At 43.4% G+C, this 18705-nt stretch overlaps 1 protein-coding gene across 2 annotated transcripts; it reads right to left on the bottom strand.

Annotated features, from left to right (window-relative positions):
• LOC311128280 (E3 ubiquitin-protein ligase RNF166) lies at positions 1-18445 on the bottom strand. 2 transcript variants are annotated; one of them, XM_084160341.1, is made up of 6 exons: positions 18025-18445; positions 6873-7029; positions 6533-6645; positions 5211-5325; positions 4829-4936; positions 1-4496 (listed from the first exon to the last, which is right to left on the bottom strand). In XM_084160341.1, exons 1-6 carry the CDS (start codon positions 18192-18194, stop codon positions 4428-4430), a joined length of 732 nt encoding a protein of 243 aa, XP_084016467.1. In that variant the 5' UTR covers positions 18195-18445; the 3' UTR covers positions 1-4427. The 2 variants fall into 2 exon arrangements, with proteins under 2 accessions (XP_084016467.1, XP_084016468.1); XM_084160342.1 differs by having other exon boundaries at positions 1-4396.
• Positions 18446-18705: the final 260 nt, after the last annotated feature.

Raw genomic sequence — 18705 nt, 5'->3', positions numbered from 1 at the left:
GGTCAGTGTTTTTATTGGGAAAAAATCTGCTACAAATACAATATCTTATTAAACTTCAAACAGTGTTGTAACTTGAATATCCACATTGTTAGCATCATAATCAACCATTGTTATTACTGGTATTATTACTATTTTTAAAGAATGCATAAATCCCATTTAACACACACACAGGCCCTGACAGTAGGGCCAAAGCCCAAGGGTGGGTCTCTAGGTCACAGTGGCCCTGAAATAAACTTCCTGGTTCAAGTGAGTGTAGCTCAGTCCCCCTGGGGAGGACAACATCAGCCTGAGTCTAGCAGAGTTCTCACTGTAGACTGAGTGACATATGACATTACATGACACTCCCAAGGCAGCCGAGTCCTGGGGGACACAGTCAGAGACACAGGCTGTGTCTAAGGACAGCCAGCCTTCGCTGATTGCTGTGATACCAGTCTATACGGCAGTCTGTTTCCTGTCAGCCTTACCAAGTTCAGAACAGACACAGTCGCAGTAAGACCCAACAAAGTTCATACAATATAGTTTCCTTTTTACTGTCCCTGTTTTTGGTGTTTTGGTGGATGTCTCTGTTGCAGGTGGTCTATCAGTGTGTGACCTGCAACATTGAGTTTATTTTACGGAGATTGGGCTGGTTTTGAACACAAGCAGGACATCTGGGATGATGATGCACAGTACAGTTGCATTATGCATGGATGCAACAATACACAAAGAGTGAAAAGTATACATTTCAGGTATACTCCATACAAAATCTACATGTTAGGCTACAGCTGTGCACATGAACGCTGATCTAAACATACAATACCTTTTACCTTACAAACATTTATAAAATAGCATCATTATAAGGTAGTAAAAATTATTTAATTAAAGATGCGTGACAATGCCCCTCAGGACTTCTCATGGTGACGACAGTTTTTCTCTAATGGCCACCCCTGTCATACCGTGCCATCAACCAGTACAATACAATTAAACACAGAAAATATAACATGTCAATGTCTATCAAATAAGGATGCATTATCTCCAAGAACACTTTGACTAAGCCGAGAGTCCATTTTTGTTTGCCACACTTTTGTATATCTGGGATGGTTTTCTCAGTTGGTTTTGCAATCTATACCCATGTATAAAATATTAACGACACAACAGATAAATTGGCTGTACATTTTGTACCATCCCAGTGCTCCAAAACATCACCATGTTATGACTGAGATAATACTTAACCTTCCGTCTGCTCTTACACAAAAACAGCCACAACTTACATTATCATCCATCATGAAATGTACACATTGGAATGAATTAACGTTACAAAAATAAAAACAATTGAACAAAATTCCTACCCTTCTTCAAAATATATTTTTGAATTAAAGTGCAATATTTCAACGCATTCCTCTGTGGAAAATATATAACTTACGAAAAAACGAATACATTCTCAATCTTAGTTACCACAGGGACCTAAACCTAAATGTTGCATTCTCTACCGTATGTACAATTCTCCTCGGAAACAAGGAAAAACACATAAATGGACAGACCATTATACTTTTACTAGTCAGTCTAGTAACAACTAATCACAATCCATAATATCTTCCTCCATTGGTCACTATATAAGAACAATCTAACTATTTCCCTATAAGACATCCTTCATCAGGATGAACCAAAACATTATCTTAAATCTCCATATATCAATGCTAGCTCAACGGGTACACTACTACTCAAACATGGCTTGTTATTGGACATGATCATTTTATCCCTTTGAAGCAAAGTGCCTTTAAAGAAATTGATCTCATATTATTGAATATGCAGCTGTCCTGCACAGTTCTGTTTAAATCCAACTTGAATAATTAGTGTGCTATCAGAAAGTGGATGTCTTTAACAAACCATTGGAACATAATGATTGCAACAGACCTGGAATGTGTATGGTATATTCAAACAGATTTTCACAGCTCTGACCAATGGGTTTTTGGGAGACCCCACTGAGATAGGAGCAGTGTGGATCGTGGAAGGTACAGTGGCTTGCGAAAGTATTCACCCCCCTTGACATTTTTCCTATTTTGTTGCCTTTTTTTAAGCAATGGCTTTTTTCTGGCCACTCTTCCATAAAGCCCAGCTCTGTGGAGTGTACAGGTTAAAGTGGTCCTATGGATAGATACTCTAATCTCAGCAGTGGAGCTTTGCAGCTCCTTCAGGGTCATATTTAGTCTCTTTCTTGCCTATCTGGTTAATGCCCTCCTTGCCTGGTCGATGAGTTTTGGTGGGCGGCCCTCTCTTGGCAGGTTTGTTGTGGTGCCATATTCTTTCAATTTTTTAATGATGGATTTAATGGTGCTCTGTGGGATGTTCAAAGTTTCTGATATTTTTTTATAACCCAACCCTGATCTGTACTTCTCCACAACTTTGTCCCTGACCTGTTTGGAGAGCTCCTTGGTCTTCATGGTGCCGCTTCCTTGGTGGTATTGCAGACTGTGGCCTTTCAGAACAGGTGTATATATACTGAAATCATGTGACAGATCATGTGACACTTAGATTGCACACAGGTGGACTTTATTTAACTAATTATGTGACTTCTGCAGGTAATTGGTTGCACCATATCTTACTTAGGGGCTTCATAGGAAAGGGGGTGAATACACACCACTTTTCCGTTTTTTAGCATTTTTTGAAACAAGTTATTTTTTTCATTTCACTTAACCAATTTTGACTATTTTGTGTATGTCCATTACATGAAATCCAAATAAAAAGCAATTTATATTACAGGTTATAATGCAACAAAATTGGAAAAATGCCAAGGGGATGATTACTTTTGCAAGGCACTGTAAATGGCCTAGGAACATTGTACTGATTCTGTACAGTGTTGCAATGTACACTTTTACATTTGCATTTTACTATCAGACCAACATTGGTGTTCAATAAAATAATGAACATAAAACTGGACTTTTACAGCGCAACAACCAATTCAACCACAAGGATAGACTTATCCAACAGTACTCACGTCATATTTCACTTCTTGCACTTTACAATGTCAATTTCCCTAACACTTCTCATAGTGGGCACTAAACCAAACAGCTCATACATTTAGGCAACACATGGGCCTTTTTCACAATACTGTGCATGGGTATAAACATGATGACTTGGAGTAACACTGACTGAAGAACACTGGGCTTTGAATGACTTTTGACTTGTGCCCGGTCTATTTCGAGACTGGGCTGCCCTCTTGTGTTTGGGACAGTGTATTACACATAGGCCCTAAGATCCTGCTAACAACTGTTTGATGCCAGCAGTACAGTACCAATGAATACTTTGAAAAAGGTGGTAAAACAACAAACACATCCCCAATAAACACGTTTCTTATTATTAGTACAGCATTTGAAACTGAAACATTTTCCAAAAATAGATTTCATCTTGTCTGGTGCTTCATAAAAATATCAGCAGAGCAACAGCAGAGTGAAGACTAAATGCAGTACTATAATTCTGTTTCTTAACTATGAAATAAGAACAATCTATAGTTCAATTATGTAGAAAAATGTGACAAGTGCAAGTATTCACAAGAACTCTGAATACAAAAGGGGATAGTTTGATAGTTTGTTTTGATTTGCAAATGTTAGTGTGTGTTGTTGTCGTGATGGGGATGTGAGAATGTCCTCCCTCTCTGTTTAACTGGTTATGTCTAGACTGTCACCCATCTGTAAGCTTATCACACTGACAATGGGGTCAAGCCATTCAACTGTAGTCCCTCTTATTCAAAAAGCCATCAAATGATTCACTTGAGAATAAACTTTAACAGAACTAATCTGTGGTACTTTTACCAGAACGTGTGTCATGTGATGGCTTTTTCCTGGAGTTTGAAAACATTTCATTTGAACAGTGAAAAATAAAGAGTCAAAGAAAATACCTTAAATCCTTATTTTTGGGAACCTTCATACTTTCTGCCGAATAACAAAACTTTTCCATGCTGTACTCATTGTTTTGCATTGCAGTGGTTTTGAATTGCAACATTTATTGGAGGCCAAGCTCCCTTTCTCCCCAGTATACAGGAAGTGAAGGGGCTGCTGCTGGCTGAGAGGATATGATGTAATGGTAATGGGCCTTGACGAGTTAAGCAGGTGAGCAGAGTGGATGAAGGGCCAGGTAGAGGATCGGGGACAGGGTTAGGAGATAATCCCTCTGGAGCTCTCCCAGAGTGGGAGTCTAGGCCAGGGCCAAGGTCCTTCCAAACTCTCCCTGTGAGGTGGCTGTGGAGGGGGCGGGATATGGGGTGGATCCAGAGAAAGAAAGAGAGCTAGTGGGGTGTCAGGATGGAAGTGCATCCCCAGACAGCAGAGTGGGGGACTCAGAGGACCAAGGGGACTCAGTTCTCTGCCATGGAGAGAGCCAGGGCTGCCTGTAGTGCCGCCTCTTCATCAATACTGTAGTCCTGCAAACACAGAGTCACACAGTCACTCACTTTAACATTTGATTTGACAGGACAGGGCCATGGCTGCCTGCAGTGATGACTCCTCGTCAATGCTGTAGTCCTGCAAACACAAAGTCACACAGTCAACCACTGAGCAAATAATGCCAGACACCAAATAAATAAAGCAGACTGCTTTGAGATATGCAGTGCATTCATGTTACAGTACTGGGATATTACAGTGACAGTACTAGGATATTACAGTGACAGTACTAGGATATTACAGTGACAGTACTAGGATATTACAGTGACAGTACTAGGATATTACAGTGACAGTACTAGGATATTACAGTGACAGTACTAGGATATTACAGTCACATTATTGACAACAGAACTGCTCTAGTCCTATCTAAAGAACAGACGATACAGAGCCCAGACCCCAACCCTTATCCTCACCACAAACGTGTCGTAGGAGAACTTGTGCCGGTGGAGGAGGTGCTGGAGGAAGTTGGAGCTCTTGTAGCTGGGGTCCCCCCAGGGCATGGCTGAACATACAGGACACACCTGGAGGCACACCAACCAATCAACAACCCTGTAATTACCTCACCAGTACACCAAACCAGAATGCATTAGAATCTGTTGGTTTAGGATGCACTCTCATGAAGAATGACGTCAACGTTGCGTAACACTTCATATCAGCACATAAATGCTTGAGGAAATTCAGACTAGGACAGTGTCCATGTTCAGACTAGGACAGTGTCCATGTTCAGACTAGGACAGTGTCCATGTTCAGACTAGGACAGTGTCCATAGTTCAGGGTATAACATAACAGACTGACCACTTTGTTGGGATCGTTGCGGTGGTTTTCCATACAGTGTTTGACCAGCTCCTGTTGGTCCAGATTGCGGGCTCCACAGAACGGGCATGAAAAGGTGGAGCGGTTTGGAATATTGCTGCAGGGAGGGAGAAAACACACGTTTAGTAGGAGCCATAAAGGAAACAACATGGGTATGCGCACACACACACTTTGCCAGACACACACTGATGGTGTGTTGTTGTGTGTGAGTAGAGCGCCAAAGTCTGAGGCCCAGTTCTCAGACACTAGCAGGATGCCAATCATGTCCAGCAGCACACCTAGAAGGACAGCTGGTCTGTGTGGACATGAGGGTCAGAAAGCAATGTGCTGCAGTGACATTTACGCTAGCCGAGCCACACCCCTTAACAATGTGTTCATTAACTCACTGCTCCATCAGCACTACAGCAAGACAACAGGGCCTATTCACACACTACACTCCACAGCTAACCAGGAGCAGCCCATTAGAGTCCCATCAGACTTAGGGTTGACAGGTCTCTCAGGTAGGACAGTCTACTAGCTAATGGGAAATGTCTATTTGACAGACATGTCTATTTGAATAGCCGATAAAGGTGCACACTGTACTGTAGACTTCATAGAACAGCAATGTCCTCAGAAAAACTATACCGACCAAACATCATTTCAGCCTTGGGCTAAGAAAGTGACAGTTTAGTCAGAATAATGACTTTCTGACAAGTAGACAACACCAGCAGATGGTCCACTGTGTTCTCTGGGCCTTCAACTAGATGAGACTCTGCCTTTGTGGTGCTGGCAACATCGCCCAATTAAATTGTGTTTTGGAATGTGGTAAAAACAACAACCTTGAAAACCGAGAGAAGACACAAGATAAGCTATTCTGTGTTCACCCGTGAGTTCCAGATGGTCACTATGGACGTCACAGAGCCTGATCACAGTACTCTTCCTCAGACTAGTAACTCAGTGCTTCTTGCACATGTTGGGAGTGGGACCTCCTCTGGCTGAGTTGTTCACAGACCCTCCAGACAGAAAGACCCTCCCGATAGACATACCCTCTAGACAGAAGGACAGACAGACATACCCTCCAGACAGAGAGTTAGACGTGACGTGATGTGACAGAAACACTGAAAGGGAGGGAATGAACCGATTCCTCTTTGAAGAGCTAATTAACTGCCTTTCAATGTATTGGGAGTGTGGTTCTGCAGATCAATGCTAGGACAGAAATATTGACTCAAATCTCTTCAGTCTGTCCAAATGGACCCTGATGTCCCATGTCACACAATGTCTGACATGGCTTCCAGGAGCGACTGAGAGCCCCTCAGAGAGCTTACCTGGGAATGGGCTGTGAAGTGGGGACCACAGGCACAAACTTTGGGCAGTTGGCCATCTGTTCCTGGACCTTTGCGCAAGAGGAGATGTGTGACCTCATTTTGACCAGAGACACCTGGAGCCCACCAGTGGAGAGAGGAGGAGAGAGAGAGAGAGAGAGAGGAACATGAGAGAGAGAGAGAGAGAGAGAGAGAGAGAGAGAGAGAGAGAGACATGTTATTAAGTGAATAAATGGGCAGGGAGATGTTTTGTGAGTGTGTGTGGTATTGTGTATCATCAAGTGTGCGTCTGTACAGTATGTGTGTTGGCTTGAGACTGGGAAGCCACAGTAGTGTAGTTCACCTTCTTACTGCAGCCCCGACAGGGGGCCTTGTAATTGGACAGCTGTTTCTCCACACTGGAGGACTTGTCCACCTTCTTTGGGTCAAAAGGCATGCGGCACAGAGGGCAGAGGGGAGAAGTCACCTGGAGACAGGGCTGCAGACACTCCCCACAGAACCTGCACACACACAGAGAGGCAGTCAGTCGTTGCACTGGAACCAAATAATCTAGCCTATACTCTGAGAGAAACAGACTGACAATCGGGACATGTGTCGATTGATACAGTTGAAGTCGGAAGTATACATACACTTAGGTTGGAGTCATTAAAACTAGTTTTTCAACCACTCCACAAATTTCTTGTTAACAAACTATAGTTTGGTTAGGACATCTACTTTGTGCATGACACAAGTAATTTTTCCAACAATTGTTTACAGACAGATTATTTCACTTAGAATTCACTGTATCACAATTCCAGTAGGAAGTTTACATACACTAAGTTGACTGTGCCTTTAAACAGCTTGGAAAATTCCAGGAAATGATGTCATGGCTTTAGAAGCTTCTGATAGGCTAATTGACATCATTTGAGTCAATTGGAGGTGTACCTGTGGATGTATTTCAAGGCCTACCTTCAAACTCAGTGCCTCTTTGCTTGACATCATGGGAAAATCAAAAGAAATCAGCCAAGACCTCAGAAAATTAATTGTAGACCTCCACAAGTCTGGTTCATCCTTGGGAGCAATATCCAAACGCCTGAAGGTACCACGTTCATCTGTACAAACAATAGTACGCAACTATAAACACCATGGGACCACGGAGCCGCCATACCGCTCAGGAAGGAGACGCGTTCTGTCTCCTAGAGATTAACGTACTTTGGTGCAAAAAGTGCAAATCAATCCCAGAACAACAGCAAAGGACCTTGTGAAGATGCTGGAGGAAACAGGTGCGAAAGTATCTATATTCACAGTAAAACGAGTCCTATATCAACATAACCTGAAAGGCCGCTCAGCACGGAAGAAGCCACTGCTCCAAAACCGCCATAAAAAAGCCAGACTACGGTTTGCAACTGCACATGGGACAAAGATCGTACTTTTTGGAGAAATGTCCTCTGGTCTGATGAAACAAAAATAGAACTGTTTGGCCATAATGACCATCGTTATGTTTGGAGGAAAAAGGGGGTCGCTTGCAAGCCGAACAACACCATCCCAACCGTGAAGCACCTCATGATTATATCTATTTTGTGAAGTGCACCAGTTCCTCCTGCAGCAAAGCACCCCCACAGCATGATGCTGCCACCCCCGTAATGAAGGAAAATGATGTGGATATATTGAAGCAACATCTCAAGACATCAGTCAGGAAGTTAAAGCTTGGTCGCAAATGGGTCTTCCAAATGGACAATGACCCCAAGCATACTTCCAAAGTTGTGGCAAAATGGCTTAAGGACAACAAAGTCAAGGTATTGGAGTGGCCATCACAAAGCCCTGACCTCAATCCTATAGAACATTTGAGGGCAGAACTGAAAAAGTGTGTGCGAGCAAGGAGGCCTACAAACCTGACTCAGTTACACCAGCTCTGTCAGGAGGAATGGGCCAAAATTCACCCAACTTATTGTGGGAAGCTTGTGGAAGGCTACCCGAAACGTTTGACCCAAGTTAAACAATTTAAAGGCAATGCTACCAACTACTAATTGAGTGCATGTAAACTTCTGACCCACTGGGAATTTGATGAAAGAAATAAAAGCTTAAATAAATCACTCTCTCTACTATTATTCTGACATTTCACATTCTTAAAATAAAGTTGTGATCCTAACTGACCTAAGACAGGGAATTTTTACTAGGATTAAACGTCAGTAATTGTGAAAAGCTGAGTTTAAAATGTATTTGGCTAAGGTGTATGTAAACTTCCGACTTCAACTGTACATAAAGTCTAAATACAAAGTGAATCAGGGTGATCATTCGGCGCGAGTGTCCCAGAGAAATGTGTAATCTCTATGCTTTAATAACATTCTATGAATCTCTTCAAGGTTTTCCCACACAGTGAACTCCAGTCAGTCTCATTCGACACACACCACAGTGCCAGTAGAGTAGTGGTGTGTATATTTGCTGGGGCAGCATCACTCACAGTCAGACAGACCCAGCATTCACCCATCATCATCTCCTCTGGCGGCTCTGAGCAACGTGGGCACCGCTTGCAGCGCTGGGGCCGAGAAATGACCCTGTGGTGGCATGCACACAGGCTGAGCAATGGGCAGTCACCTCCCATGATGACATGAGTCAGCAGTCAGCACTGCCAGGGGGACCACTGTCAGCAAACAGAGGGCCCAGAGAGCTGGTCTTGGGCTGGCCATGAAACCTCCCCTGACAAATGAGCCAGGAGTTTATACTGCCAGAGTACTGAATCACTGCAGATTTTGACAGCGCTGCCGGATGCTTTATGGCCCTGTCGGCCTGAATGAGAGCGGGTAGGGTAGGGAAATACTTAGTTTCCTCAGGCTCAGGGCTGCAGAGATCAGGGAAGGGCAGAGGACAAAAATGGTTCCCTTTGAACTTGACCGATTTCAGCGTGTAATCTGAACCTGACCCAGTCTGTATTTCTTCTCACTGTAGCTAAACATTTAAGACAGTACTACTAGCACCCCAGAGCCACACACCTGCTACTTCATTTGTTGCTTTGAAAGCACTTTCGGCAACTCTTTTCCCCATTAAAAACAACAAATCCTGTTCAGCAAATTGGTCCCTTCAAAAAAGTCCAACTAGAGAGAAAAGCCAGGTGTGGAAAGAGAGAACATAAGAATAATCATCCCCTCGATGCCCGAAAACAACCCCATCAAACCAGCTACATGCTAGAGAGCAGAAGAGCAGCCAGCCAAGCAGAGAAAGAGGCATGATGGTGAAGGAGGAGAGGAGGCTATTGGGGAGGGACGGACTCCATCAGCTCATCCTAACAGCATCCACAGCACAGCCCAATCTTGTACTCTGATTACCTGGAGGTGGGTCTCCACACAGTGAGAGGGAGGGTAAATGTTTCCATTAACATTACGTCCACAGAGGCCTGCACAGACACAGATACAATACTGCCCACACAGAGCTCAATTGAGCATGAAAACGTCCCTTCATTCAGAGAGAGCGAAGAGAGAGGAGAGAGAAGAGAACAGAGATAAAGAGAGTAGCAGAATATTATTAAAGCAAAGAGCTGAGTGGTCCGATATGCAAAGAGCCATGTTGCACTTCAGAATTCAAATCTCCCTGCATAGCCACAACCAGTCTTGGTTCTAACTATGTGGGTCTACCACTGTTCTTCTCTTTCAGCTGGTGGCCATCTCCACCTCTCTGCCAGAACTCACCACTTGTGGAAGAAACCATGCAGTCCGCCCTCAGGCAGGCTAATCAAGTGGCTAATAAACTCTTAACAACACAGTGGGCACTGTTTCAGCACCTTAGTTATCACATTAGCATGGGCTTAGTTTTAATAGCTAAACACCTCTCACTTCACTCCATCCATATTCAACTAGCTACATGACCCATGTGACCTCCTCTGGAGTCACTTCCCACTTACATAGGAAACCCCAAAACACAGCCAATCTAGTCAAAACATGGTCAAATATCCACTTAAGTACCAGATCTGTTTGTTTCCATCCACCCAACAACACTGTTGAGCGGAGATCTGGATGAAGCACAGCCTATGTGCCGACATTAAGATGAAAAGATGCTAATAATTAGGCCTAGTGCGTAGACCTAGACCTATTCTCAAGAGAGCCCACAATACTTGGAAATAAATTGCTTTGAGAAATTATACATGAGTGTATAGGCTGGTAATAATATTATCTGGGGCTATCATTGCCTCATAATCAAAGGTATACTCAGCTAGCCTAGGCTATATACACTAACAGTCAAAAGTTTGGACACCTACTCATTCAAGGGTTTTTCTTTATTTTTACTATTTTCTACATTGTAGAATAATAGTGAAGACATTAAACTATGAAATAACACATATGGAATCATGTAGTAACCAATAAAGTGTTAAACAAATCAAAATATATGTTATATTTGAGATTCTTCAAATAGCCACCCTTTGACTTGATGACAGCTTTGCACACTCTTGGCATTCTCTCAACCAGCTTCATGAGGTAGTCACCTAAAATGCATTTCAATTAACAGGTGTGCCTTCTTAAAAGTTAATTTGTGGAATTTATTTCCTTCTTAATGCGTTTGAGCCAATCAGTTGTGTTGTGACAAGGTAGTGGGGCTATACAGAAGATAGCCCTATTTGGTAAAAGACCAAGTCCATATTATGGCAAGAACAGCTCAAATAAGCAAAGAGAAACGACAGTCCATCATTACTTTAAGACATGAAGATCAGTCAATACGGAACATTTCAAGAACTTTGAAAGTTTGATGAAACTGGCTCTCATGAGGACCGCCACAGGAATGGAAGACCCAGAGTTACCTCTGCTGCAGAGGATAAGTTCATTCGAGTTACCAGCCTCAGAAATTGCAGCCCAAATAAATACTTCACAGAGTTCCAGTCACAGACACATCTCAACATCAACTGTTCAGAGGGGACTGTGTGAATCAGGCCTTCATGGTCGAATTGCTGCAAAGAAACCACTACTAAAGGACACCAATAATATAAAGAGACCTGCTTGGGCCAAGAAACACCAGCAATGGACATTAGACCGGTGGAAATGTGTCCTTTGGTCTGGAGTCCAAATTTGAGATTTTTGGTTTCAACTGCCGTGTCTTTGTGAGACGCGGTGTGGGTGAACGGATGACCTCCGCATGTGTAGTTCCCACAGTAAAGCATGGAGGAGAAGGTGTTATGGTGTGGGGGTGCTTTGCTGGTGACACTGTCTGTGATTTATTTATAATTCAAGGCACACTTAACCAGCATGGCTACCAAACATTCGGCAGCGATACACCATCCCATCTAGTTTGGGCTTAGTGGGACTATCATTTGTTTTTCAACAGGACAATGACCCAACACACCTCCAGGCTGTGTAAGGAGTGATGGAGTGCTGCATCAGATGACCTGGCCTCTACAATCCCCCGACTTCAACCAAATTGAGATGGTTTGGGATGAGTCGGACCGCAGAGTGAAGGAAAAGCAGCCAACAAGTGCTAAGCATATGTGGGAACTCCTTCAAGACTATTGGAAAAGCATTCCAGGTGAAGCTGGTTGAGAGAATGCCAAGCGTGTGCAAAGCTGTCATCAAGGCAAAGGGTGGCTATTTGAACTACATGGTTACTACATGATTCCATATGTGTTATTTCATAGTTTTGATTTCTTCACTATTATTCTACAAAGTAGAAAATATATATATTTTGACTGGTAGTGTAATTGCTGCCCATCTTAGTACCAGAGCAGTACAAGTCATCTGTCGTCCTTTTCTACTACCTTAATAAACCAATAGCATCATGAAAGCCAGATGTTGGCCAAATTATTGCTACAATGCTGACACTAGGATCCAAAAACATAAAATGTTAGTGTGTGAGGCTCGGCTAGCATAAATGTCACTGGAGCACATTGCTTTCTGACCCTCATGTCGGAGTCAGTTGCTCCGTGAGGTGTTGTTCGAATTGCGTGCCTGTGTCTATTTTGCAAAGTGTGGTGTCTATCAGGTTAGATAAAAATAAAGTTTGCAGTCTGTCCTCATACCTATTTACGTTCCAGACACTCCAGAAAACTATCCCAAACACCTATTTATAGATCAATAAAACAGATGGGTGGGAGGAAGGGACTCAAACATTTTTGCAGCTCCAAAACAGACCGTTTGGGGAGCCGTTTGATCAGCTCCCAATCACGGCCGGTTGTGATACAGCCTGGAATCGAACCAGGGGGTCTGTAGTGACGCCTCAAGCACTGAGATGCAGTGCCTTAGACCACTGCGCCACTCGGGAGCCCAATATAGGCTACCTAAGGAAGGTGTTAAAGGAGCAGGCGAGAAACTGCCTATTTCTCCAGGAGTAAAAGAGAGTCACCAAAGAACACTATTTTTACACATAGATAGGCCTATCTCCCCATTATAGATAGAGACAATGGCATCGCCTGCCGTCACAACGCAGCACACACCTGACCCAAGGATACGGGGAAGACTTGCTGATGCATATGGTATATATGATGATGTATGGTGCTATAAGGAGAGAAGCTCTATAACTGTGTATATTTTATCTACCCTCTCCACCTCCCTCCCTGAAGAAATGGAGAGAGCTGACCATATTTCCTGTGCAGAGAAGGGAGATGAAGCTCTCAGAGAGATATCTACTGCCACTTCAGGAGAGCAGAGGTAAGCTAATGAGAGCAAATTAAGCCAGGTGCTACTAGAACACAGAAGCCCCAGGGTTGGCTCCTCACCATCTGCACCTCTGCTCAGTTCAATCTATTCTCAGAACTACAGTACAGTAGGCACTGCAGCGCATAGAGAAGCAGTAGGATCTCATGGTTGTTTCCCCCCCTGAACAAACACACAGTATAGGAATAGGATACAGGCTTCCTCCTTAAACAAGCCAATTTAACAGAGCAGAGAGGGTCTGAGTTTGCGAGGGTATTTCACACATTCAGCAAGTTTGACACGCCAGAACATCTTTACATATGACTTTCAGAAGCTTTGTTCTCAGCTGAAATAAGGCTCTTATCGCACGCTGTCAGATGGGTTTGTCACTGTAACGTCACAGGACAGAATTAAAGGCTCGACGTCACAGAAAACCAGAAGCAGACGGCTAGATGGCTTCTAGCCGCACCACGCATGACAATGAATCCTATAAAAGAAGGTTTTCATTTCCAACCAGTTCTGTATGAACACAGCATCTGCTAGGTAGCCATACTGAACCGTACCAAGTTTCCAATCTGTCAGCGGTGTCGATTAAAAACCCTGGGGTAACATCTCTTGAATAGAAGAACCCTGGGATTTTACCAAATCAAAATATGTCTAAATGAGGGAATCCATAGAGCTAGCCTGTATAATCTCTTGCAGTGTCAGACGAGACTAAGGCTAAGACCTACTGGAGCTGAGCTCCTCACATATGCTTTTTACTGCCTCTGCAAGTTATTTTGTTTCACGACAACAGGTTTGTGGTCGTCCCCTTCAATGTGCAAGAGAATCGCTTCCTTGGATCTTACAGTATAGCCTAGTAGACTGTGTAGTGCAATGTACATCATAGTGTGAGCACTAGGAATGAAAATCCAGCAGTAGGCTAGGTTGTGAAACAAATACATTTTTCATAGAGAGGAAGCCAAGAACAACAGTCTCAGTACTCAGTAATGGCTTAAAAATAGCCACCTGCTCTTTGTAAAATAACCTAAATAGATCTGAGGACATTTAAGGACTGCTTCTGCAAATTACTGTCTGCATGAGAGAGAGGCAAAACAAACCCCTCAGTTCTGAGCATTGTACTGAAACTACTACATTTAAGACACTTAAGTAAGCCTTTCAGGCTACCACCCACATAGGAAGGTTCAGCTAAAGGTATCCTGATGCAACATCACAGACCACACAATCTGCATGATCAGTTTTCTGCCAGGTTGCAATGCCAATGGTGCTTAGCAACAGTCTTTAGTAGTCTACTGTTTTGTTGTTGTAGCTACAGTAGTTACACAGTATATTGTCCTTTCCCACAGACCCATTTAGCAGAATGGGGCAGTGGGGAGCTGATTGGAAAGCCATATTGGCCAGAGGAAACAGACTTCAAATCCACTGTGTGACAGTGGGCTCCATGCCAACGCCACAGGAAGCAAAGCAGGTGCATGAGTCTGTGTGTATGTGGTTGTGTGCGAGAGAGACTGCATGCGGAAGCAATGCATGCATACAGTAGTGTTGGAGGTAGAATGTAGTGAGTCACTAGAGTGAGTGGTCTCCTCCATGGCCTGAGGGAGCAGTAAGAGGCTCTCATGTGAGACCTGTGTTCAATCTCCCCAGCAGCAGCTCAGCTAGAGCAGTGGAGAGACACTGAAAGGTATGCCGGCACACTGCATAGCTGAGTGTGAGAACATGAGAATGCAGAACAACCTTGAAGGAATAAAAGCTCCTGCTTTGCTCCTTTCTTCCCTCTGTCTCACTCCCTCTCTCAATGGGCAAACTTCATCAAATTACCCAAGACAAGGAGGGAGGTGGGGGATGGGTCAGGAGTCAGGCTTCCAAGACTGCCTTGGGTTCAGCCCACTAACAACGCCACGTGAGGAAGCGAGGGATGGAGGGAGAGAGACACAGAAAAAGAGAGTAGGCGAGGGATGAAGCTTAGGTAAAGGCTTTGAGCAGGTGTGTTATTGGACTGGGTTATGCTTATGCACACTGTATGAGACTCAACCATTTATCCATTGAAGCTTTTGTCTATGTTCAAGAGAAGAGTGGGGTAAGGGGTTGAAACAGCCAGATGGAGACTTCACCACTGAGTGGGATAAGGATTAGTTCTGGCATCAGAGTTTTTAACAGATTAGGGTTTGCGATGAAGACTAAAGTGCATGCTCTGGAGAATTTGAGTGAGATAACATTGGGATTGTGGAGGGGTCCTTTTGGGGGAGGGATTTGGAATTTACAAACTGATATTCGGTTCCTATCTTAATCATAATATTGTCTATAATGCTGAATAGACCGGAGTCTCTCTGTTTTGTCCAGGGCAAGGTAATACACACACTTGAAAAAGTCATCTCATACCAAGATCAATGGCAAAAAATTAGTTGTCCACATGGATACATGCCTGTGAGTCAGTGGAGGCTGCTGAGGGGAGGACGGCTCATAATAATGGCTGGAGTTGAGTCAATTGAATGGTATCAAACACCTGGTTCCCATGTGGTTGACACCATTCCATTGACTCCATTGCAGACATTATTATGAGTCGCCCTCCCCTCAGCAGCCTCCACTGCTGTGAGTACGCCTTTAGCATCACCATGACAATGAGCAGCACCAGGACATGTGCGTGCATGTGTACTTTTCTACTCAGCTCTGTGTGTGTGGTACTGATAGTGCAATCATGACAACAGTGTGAAATTCCATCATCCCCAGCTCTTTTTTCTCCTGCTGGATTACATCCATGTACATTTCATGCTTCAAGTGTTATTGTCAGGATAATAGCACAGACAGGACTTTTAGTTCTGGGTTCAACCAGAACCACTGAGGTTTAATAGAAAATACATTAATTTCTATATTTAGACTGACTGTATGCATATGTCCTCAAATAACATTTATATGCCTCTCACTGGCCTTATGCTGTATGGATAAAGAGCAGAGAAAAATGTGTTGTACTTAAGAGAGACATTGGTAATATCTGAGTCAACGACATAACCACTCCTAGTTGAATTAACGTTAAACACAAAATATAATAATGTACCGTATTAGCATATATTACACAATGTCATGTTTTCTACAGACTTTCATGGGTCTTGATAACTGCTTGGACGCTTTAACTCCTGATGAGGAAGAGGATGGGTTGTGCAAGTGTTAACCTCAGCAATGGTGTGAGATGTTGACATCCACAGAGCCAATCTCACACAGATCGGACTAGCCTACATGCTTGTCAGATAGAAGCGAGCCACAGAAAAGCTGTATGTCCCTGAAAGCAGCAGGCAAATGAAAGAGAGAAGAGCTGCTCTGACAGTGTACCTCACCGAATGTCATCAGCAAACTCAGTACTGCTGGTGGGACAGGCCAACAGACAGCCACACAGCAAACATCTGGAGCAGACTATTCAATCAACCCACCAGACCCACGTTACATCATATCAAAGATGTGAGTCAGACAGAGCCCCGTCTTTAAATGAGCAGCCATATTAAAGCTCCCATTGTCACACTCATAGAAAAATGTCATCCTAAAAGGGCAGGAGGAACGGTTTGTTTGGCGAGTGACAATGCAGTCGGCTTCAAGTCAACCATACACATTCATTCCTGCAGACACACAGAAGGTGTCAAAAAGGAGAATGAAAGGGAGGTGTTTTCAAAATGCCAGTAATCTTCAGAGTTGACAGCAGAAGAATGGACATCAAGTTGCCCTCAAAAAGAGGCAGAAAAACAAACACAGGTGGTGTTACTTAGTCTACAGCGCTACAATGATGTTCACTAATGTTCAGTTTAGGGGAACTAGGCATAATTGGTCAATAACTGGTGATGATGTGGCTCCTCCAAATTGCTTTTTTAAACTCATTCCAAATGGCTTATAAAACTAGAGAGCTTTCGAACCCCATGGTTTCCAATAATCAACCTTGTGGTGTACTTAAAAAAAACAAGTGTGGCTAAAGATTGTAAAAATGAGTCTTATTGAGGCATATTCATGCCATGTTCACAACCTAACTTTTACAACCACTATTCAGCGAGCTTCCTTTCACAGCTGCAGTCTTTTCATGTACATGTGAAATGTGAAGTAATCACAGTGAGAGAATGGTGCAGGCAGAAGCTCTGCTCAATGTTCCAGAGGCAGCACCTCACAGATCAAAGGCAACTCTCATGTGCCACACTGGGGTTACATTACCCACGTGCCCGAGGCCTAGTCAATGACATTGTGGCTAGCTTATGGTGGAATGCAGTGGTGGGAAAACAAACTTCATGAATAATTCGGCTTTTCCTCTGACTGAGTGCTAAAACGCTACAGAAACATGATAGATCAAACAATGCAATGAGCACCATGAGAATCAAAAACATTTTAGCCTAGGCAGCCGATAGATAGCGCCCACTATCGGCTGCCCAGGCTAATCTAATTTGTGTTGAGTTAGCCACGCATTCCCCTGTCTGTAGCTATTACGTCTTTATTATGAAAAAGCTGTTGTCCAACATTTCTCATCAAATCCGCTATAATGATCCTAGCTAGTATTTCACGTCGATATTGCGTTCCGGGAAGCACTGAACTACCACCAAGCCCGCTTCGTTCTACTGTCTGAGCTCCCTTGCATTCCCTTTGGCAAGTTGGCATCCCTAGAAAAAAGGAAACATTATCCCTATCCCAGTATCAATGCAGTTTTTTCTATCATAGATGTGCCATTTCTGCTGTGAATCATAAGCATTTTATTGCAAAACCGTTACTTTAAGTGAGAGCAAAAATTAGCTTGACAGCTCTATCTGCAGACTGATAAGTGACAACATCTAATACAAATATTATGTGAGAATATATGCTATATACACAATAGCACGTTGTTGTTGTTTTGTAAGTGAGAGACATTTGTCTGAGAAGCAAGATATCACAAATCCGTCAACTTACGTGTGGGCACAGCTTGCAATGGTGACAGGTTTATGATACACCTCCAGGCAAATTGGGCACGAGAACTGGCTCTCGAGGCTCTCACCAGAGGCAGCCGCCGCTGCCCCGTTCTGTTGATGCTGCCTGAGCTGATGAGTTGCCGACACAAAGCTGCGAAACATCGCCATCATGAACGCGGATCTCTGCTCGCACTTCGTTCTCGACTATGGCTGTAACTACCTGGGAGTATTCACATCGAGTATTTACATCGATTGTGCGCGATGGACATCCTTCGTGTGAATAATGCGTATGAATAAAGCTACCACGCCTATGTATTGTTTGTGTAAAATAATTTAGCTAACATCAGTCCGCTACACAAGCGCTCGAGAGGACACGCCGAAGCACGAAATAAGTAAACATTACAAGACAGTGCTGGTTGACAAGAGTCGACCAGAGCAGGGCGCTGAACAGATTATTCGATCTTCAAATAATCTTTATTTACAAACAACTGACCAAAATATATCCAGATTATTAAAAGATCAGGGATTTTGCGCAACTGCTAGTTCAGGGCGACTCTCACGAACAAGCAGTACAGCTACAACAAAAAGATTACGTTTCTGGGCATTGAAGTCTAGTTCGCGATTTCACCAACTCAGTTTACAGCTTCTTCAAACTACACTCCCCAGAATACATTGCTTCATT

Source organism: Coregonus lavaretus (assembly GCF_964263955.1).
Source record: "Coregonus lavaretus genome assembly, chromosome: 4".
Classification (NCBI taxonomy): domain Eukaryota; kingdom Metazoa; phylum Chordata; class Actinopteri; order Salmoniformes; family Salmonidae; genus Coregonus; species Coregonus lavaretus.
Note: the sequence above shows the minus strand (reverse complement) of the source record. Positions and strands in the feature narration are given on the sequence as shown.

Coding starts and splice junctions, on each gene's coding strand:
- LOC311128280 (XM_084160341.1), bottom strand. CDS start 18,194: ATGATGGCGATGTTTCGCAGCTTTGTGTCGGCAACTCATCAGCTCAGG. Junction 4,937..5,210: donor GCAACGATCCCAACAAAGTG/GTCAGTCTGTTA, acceptor GTGTGCCTCCAG/GTGTGTCCTGTATGTTCAGC. Junction 4,497..4,828: donor TCTCCTACGACACGTTTGTG/GTGAGGATAAGG, acceptor TTGTGTTTGCAG/GACTACAGCATTGACGAGGA.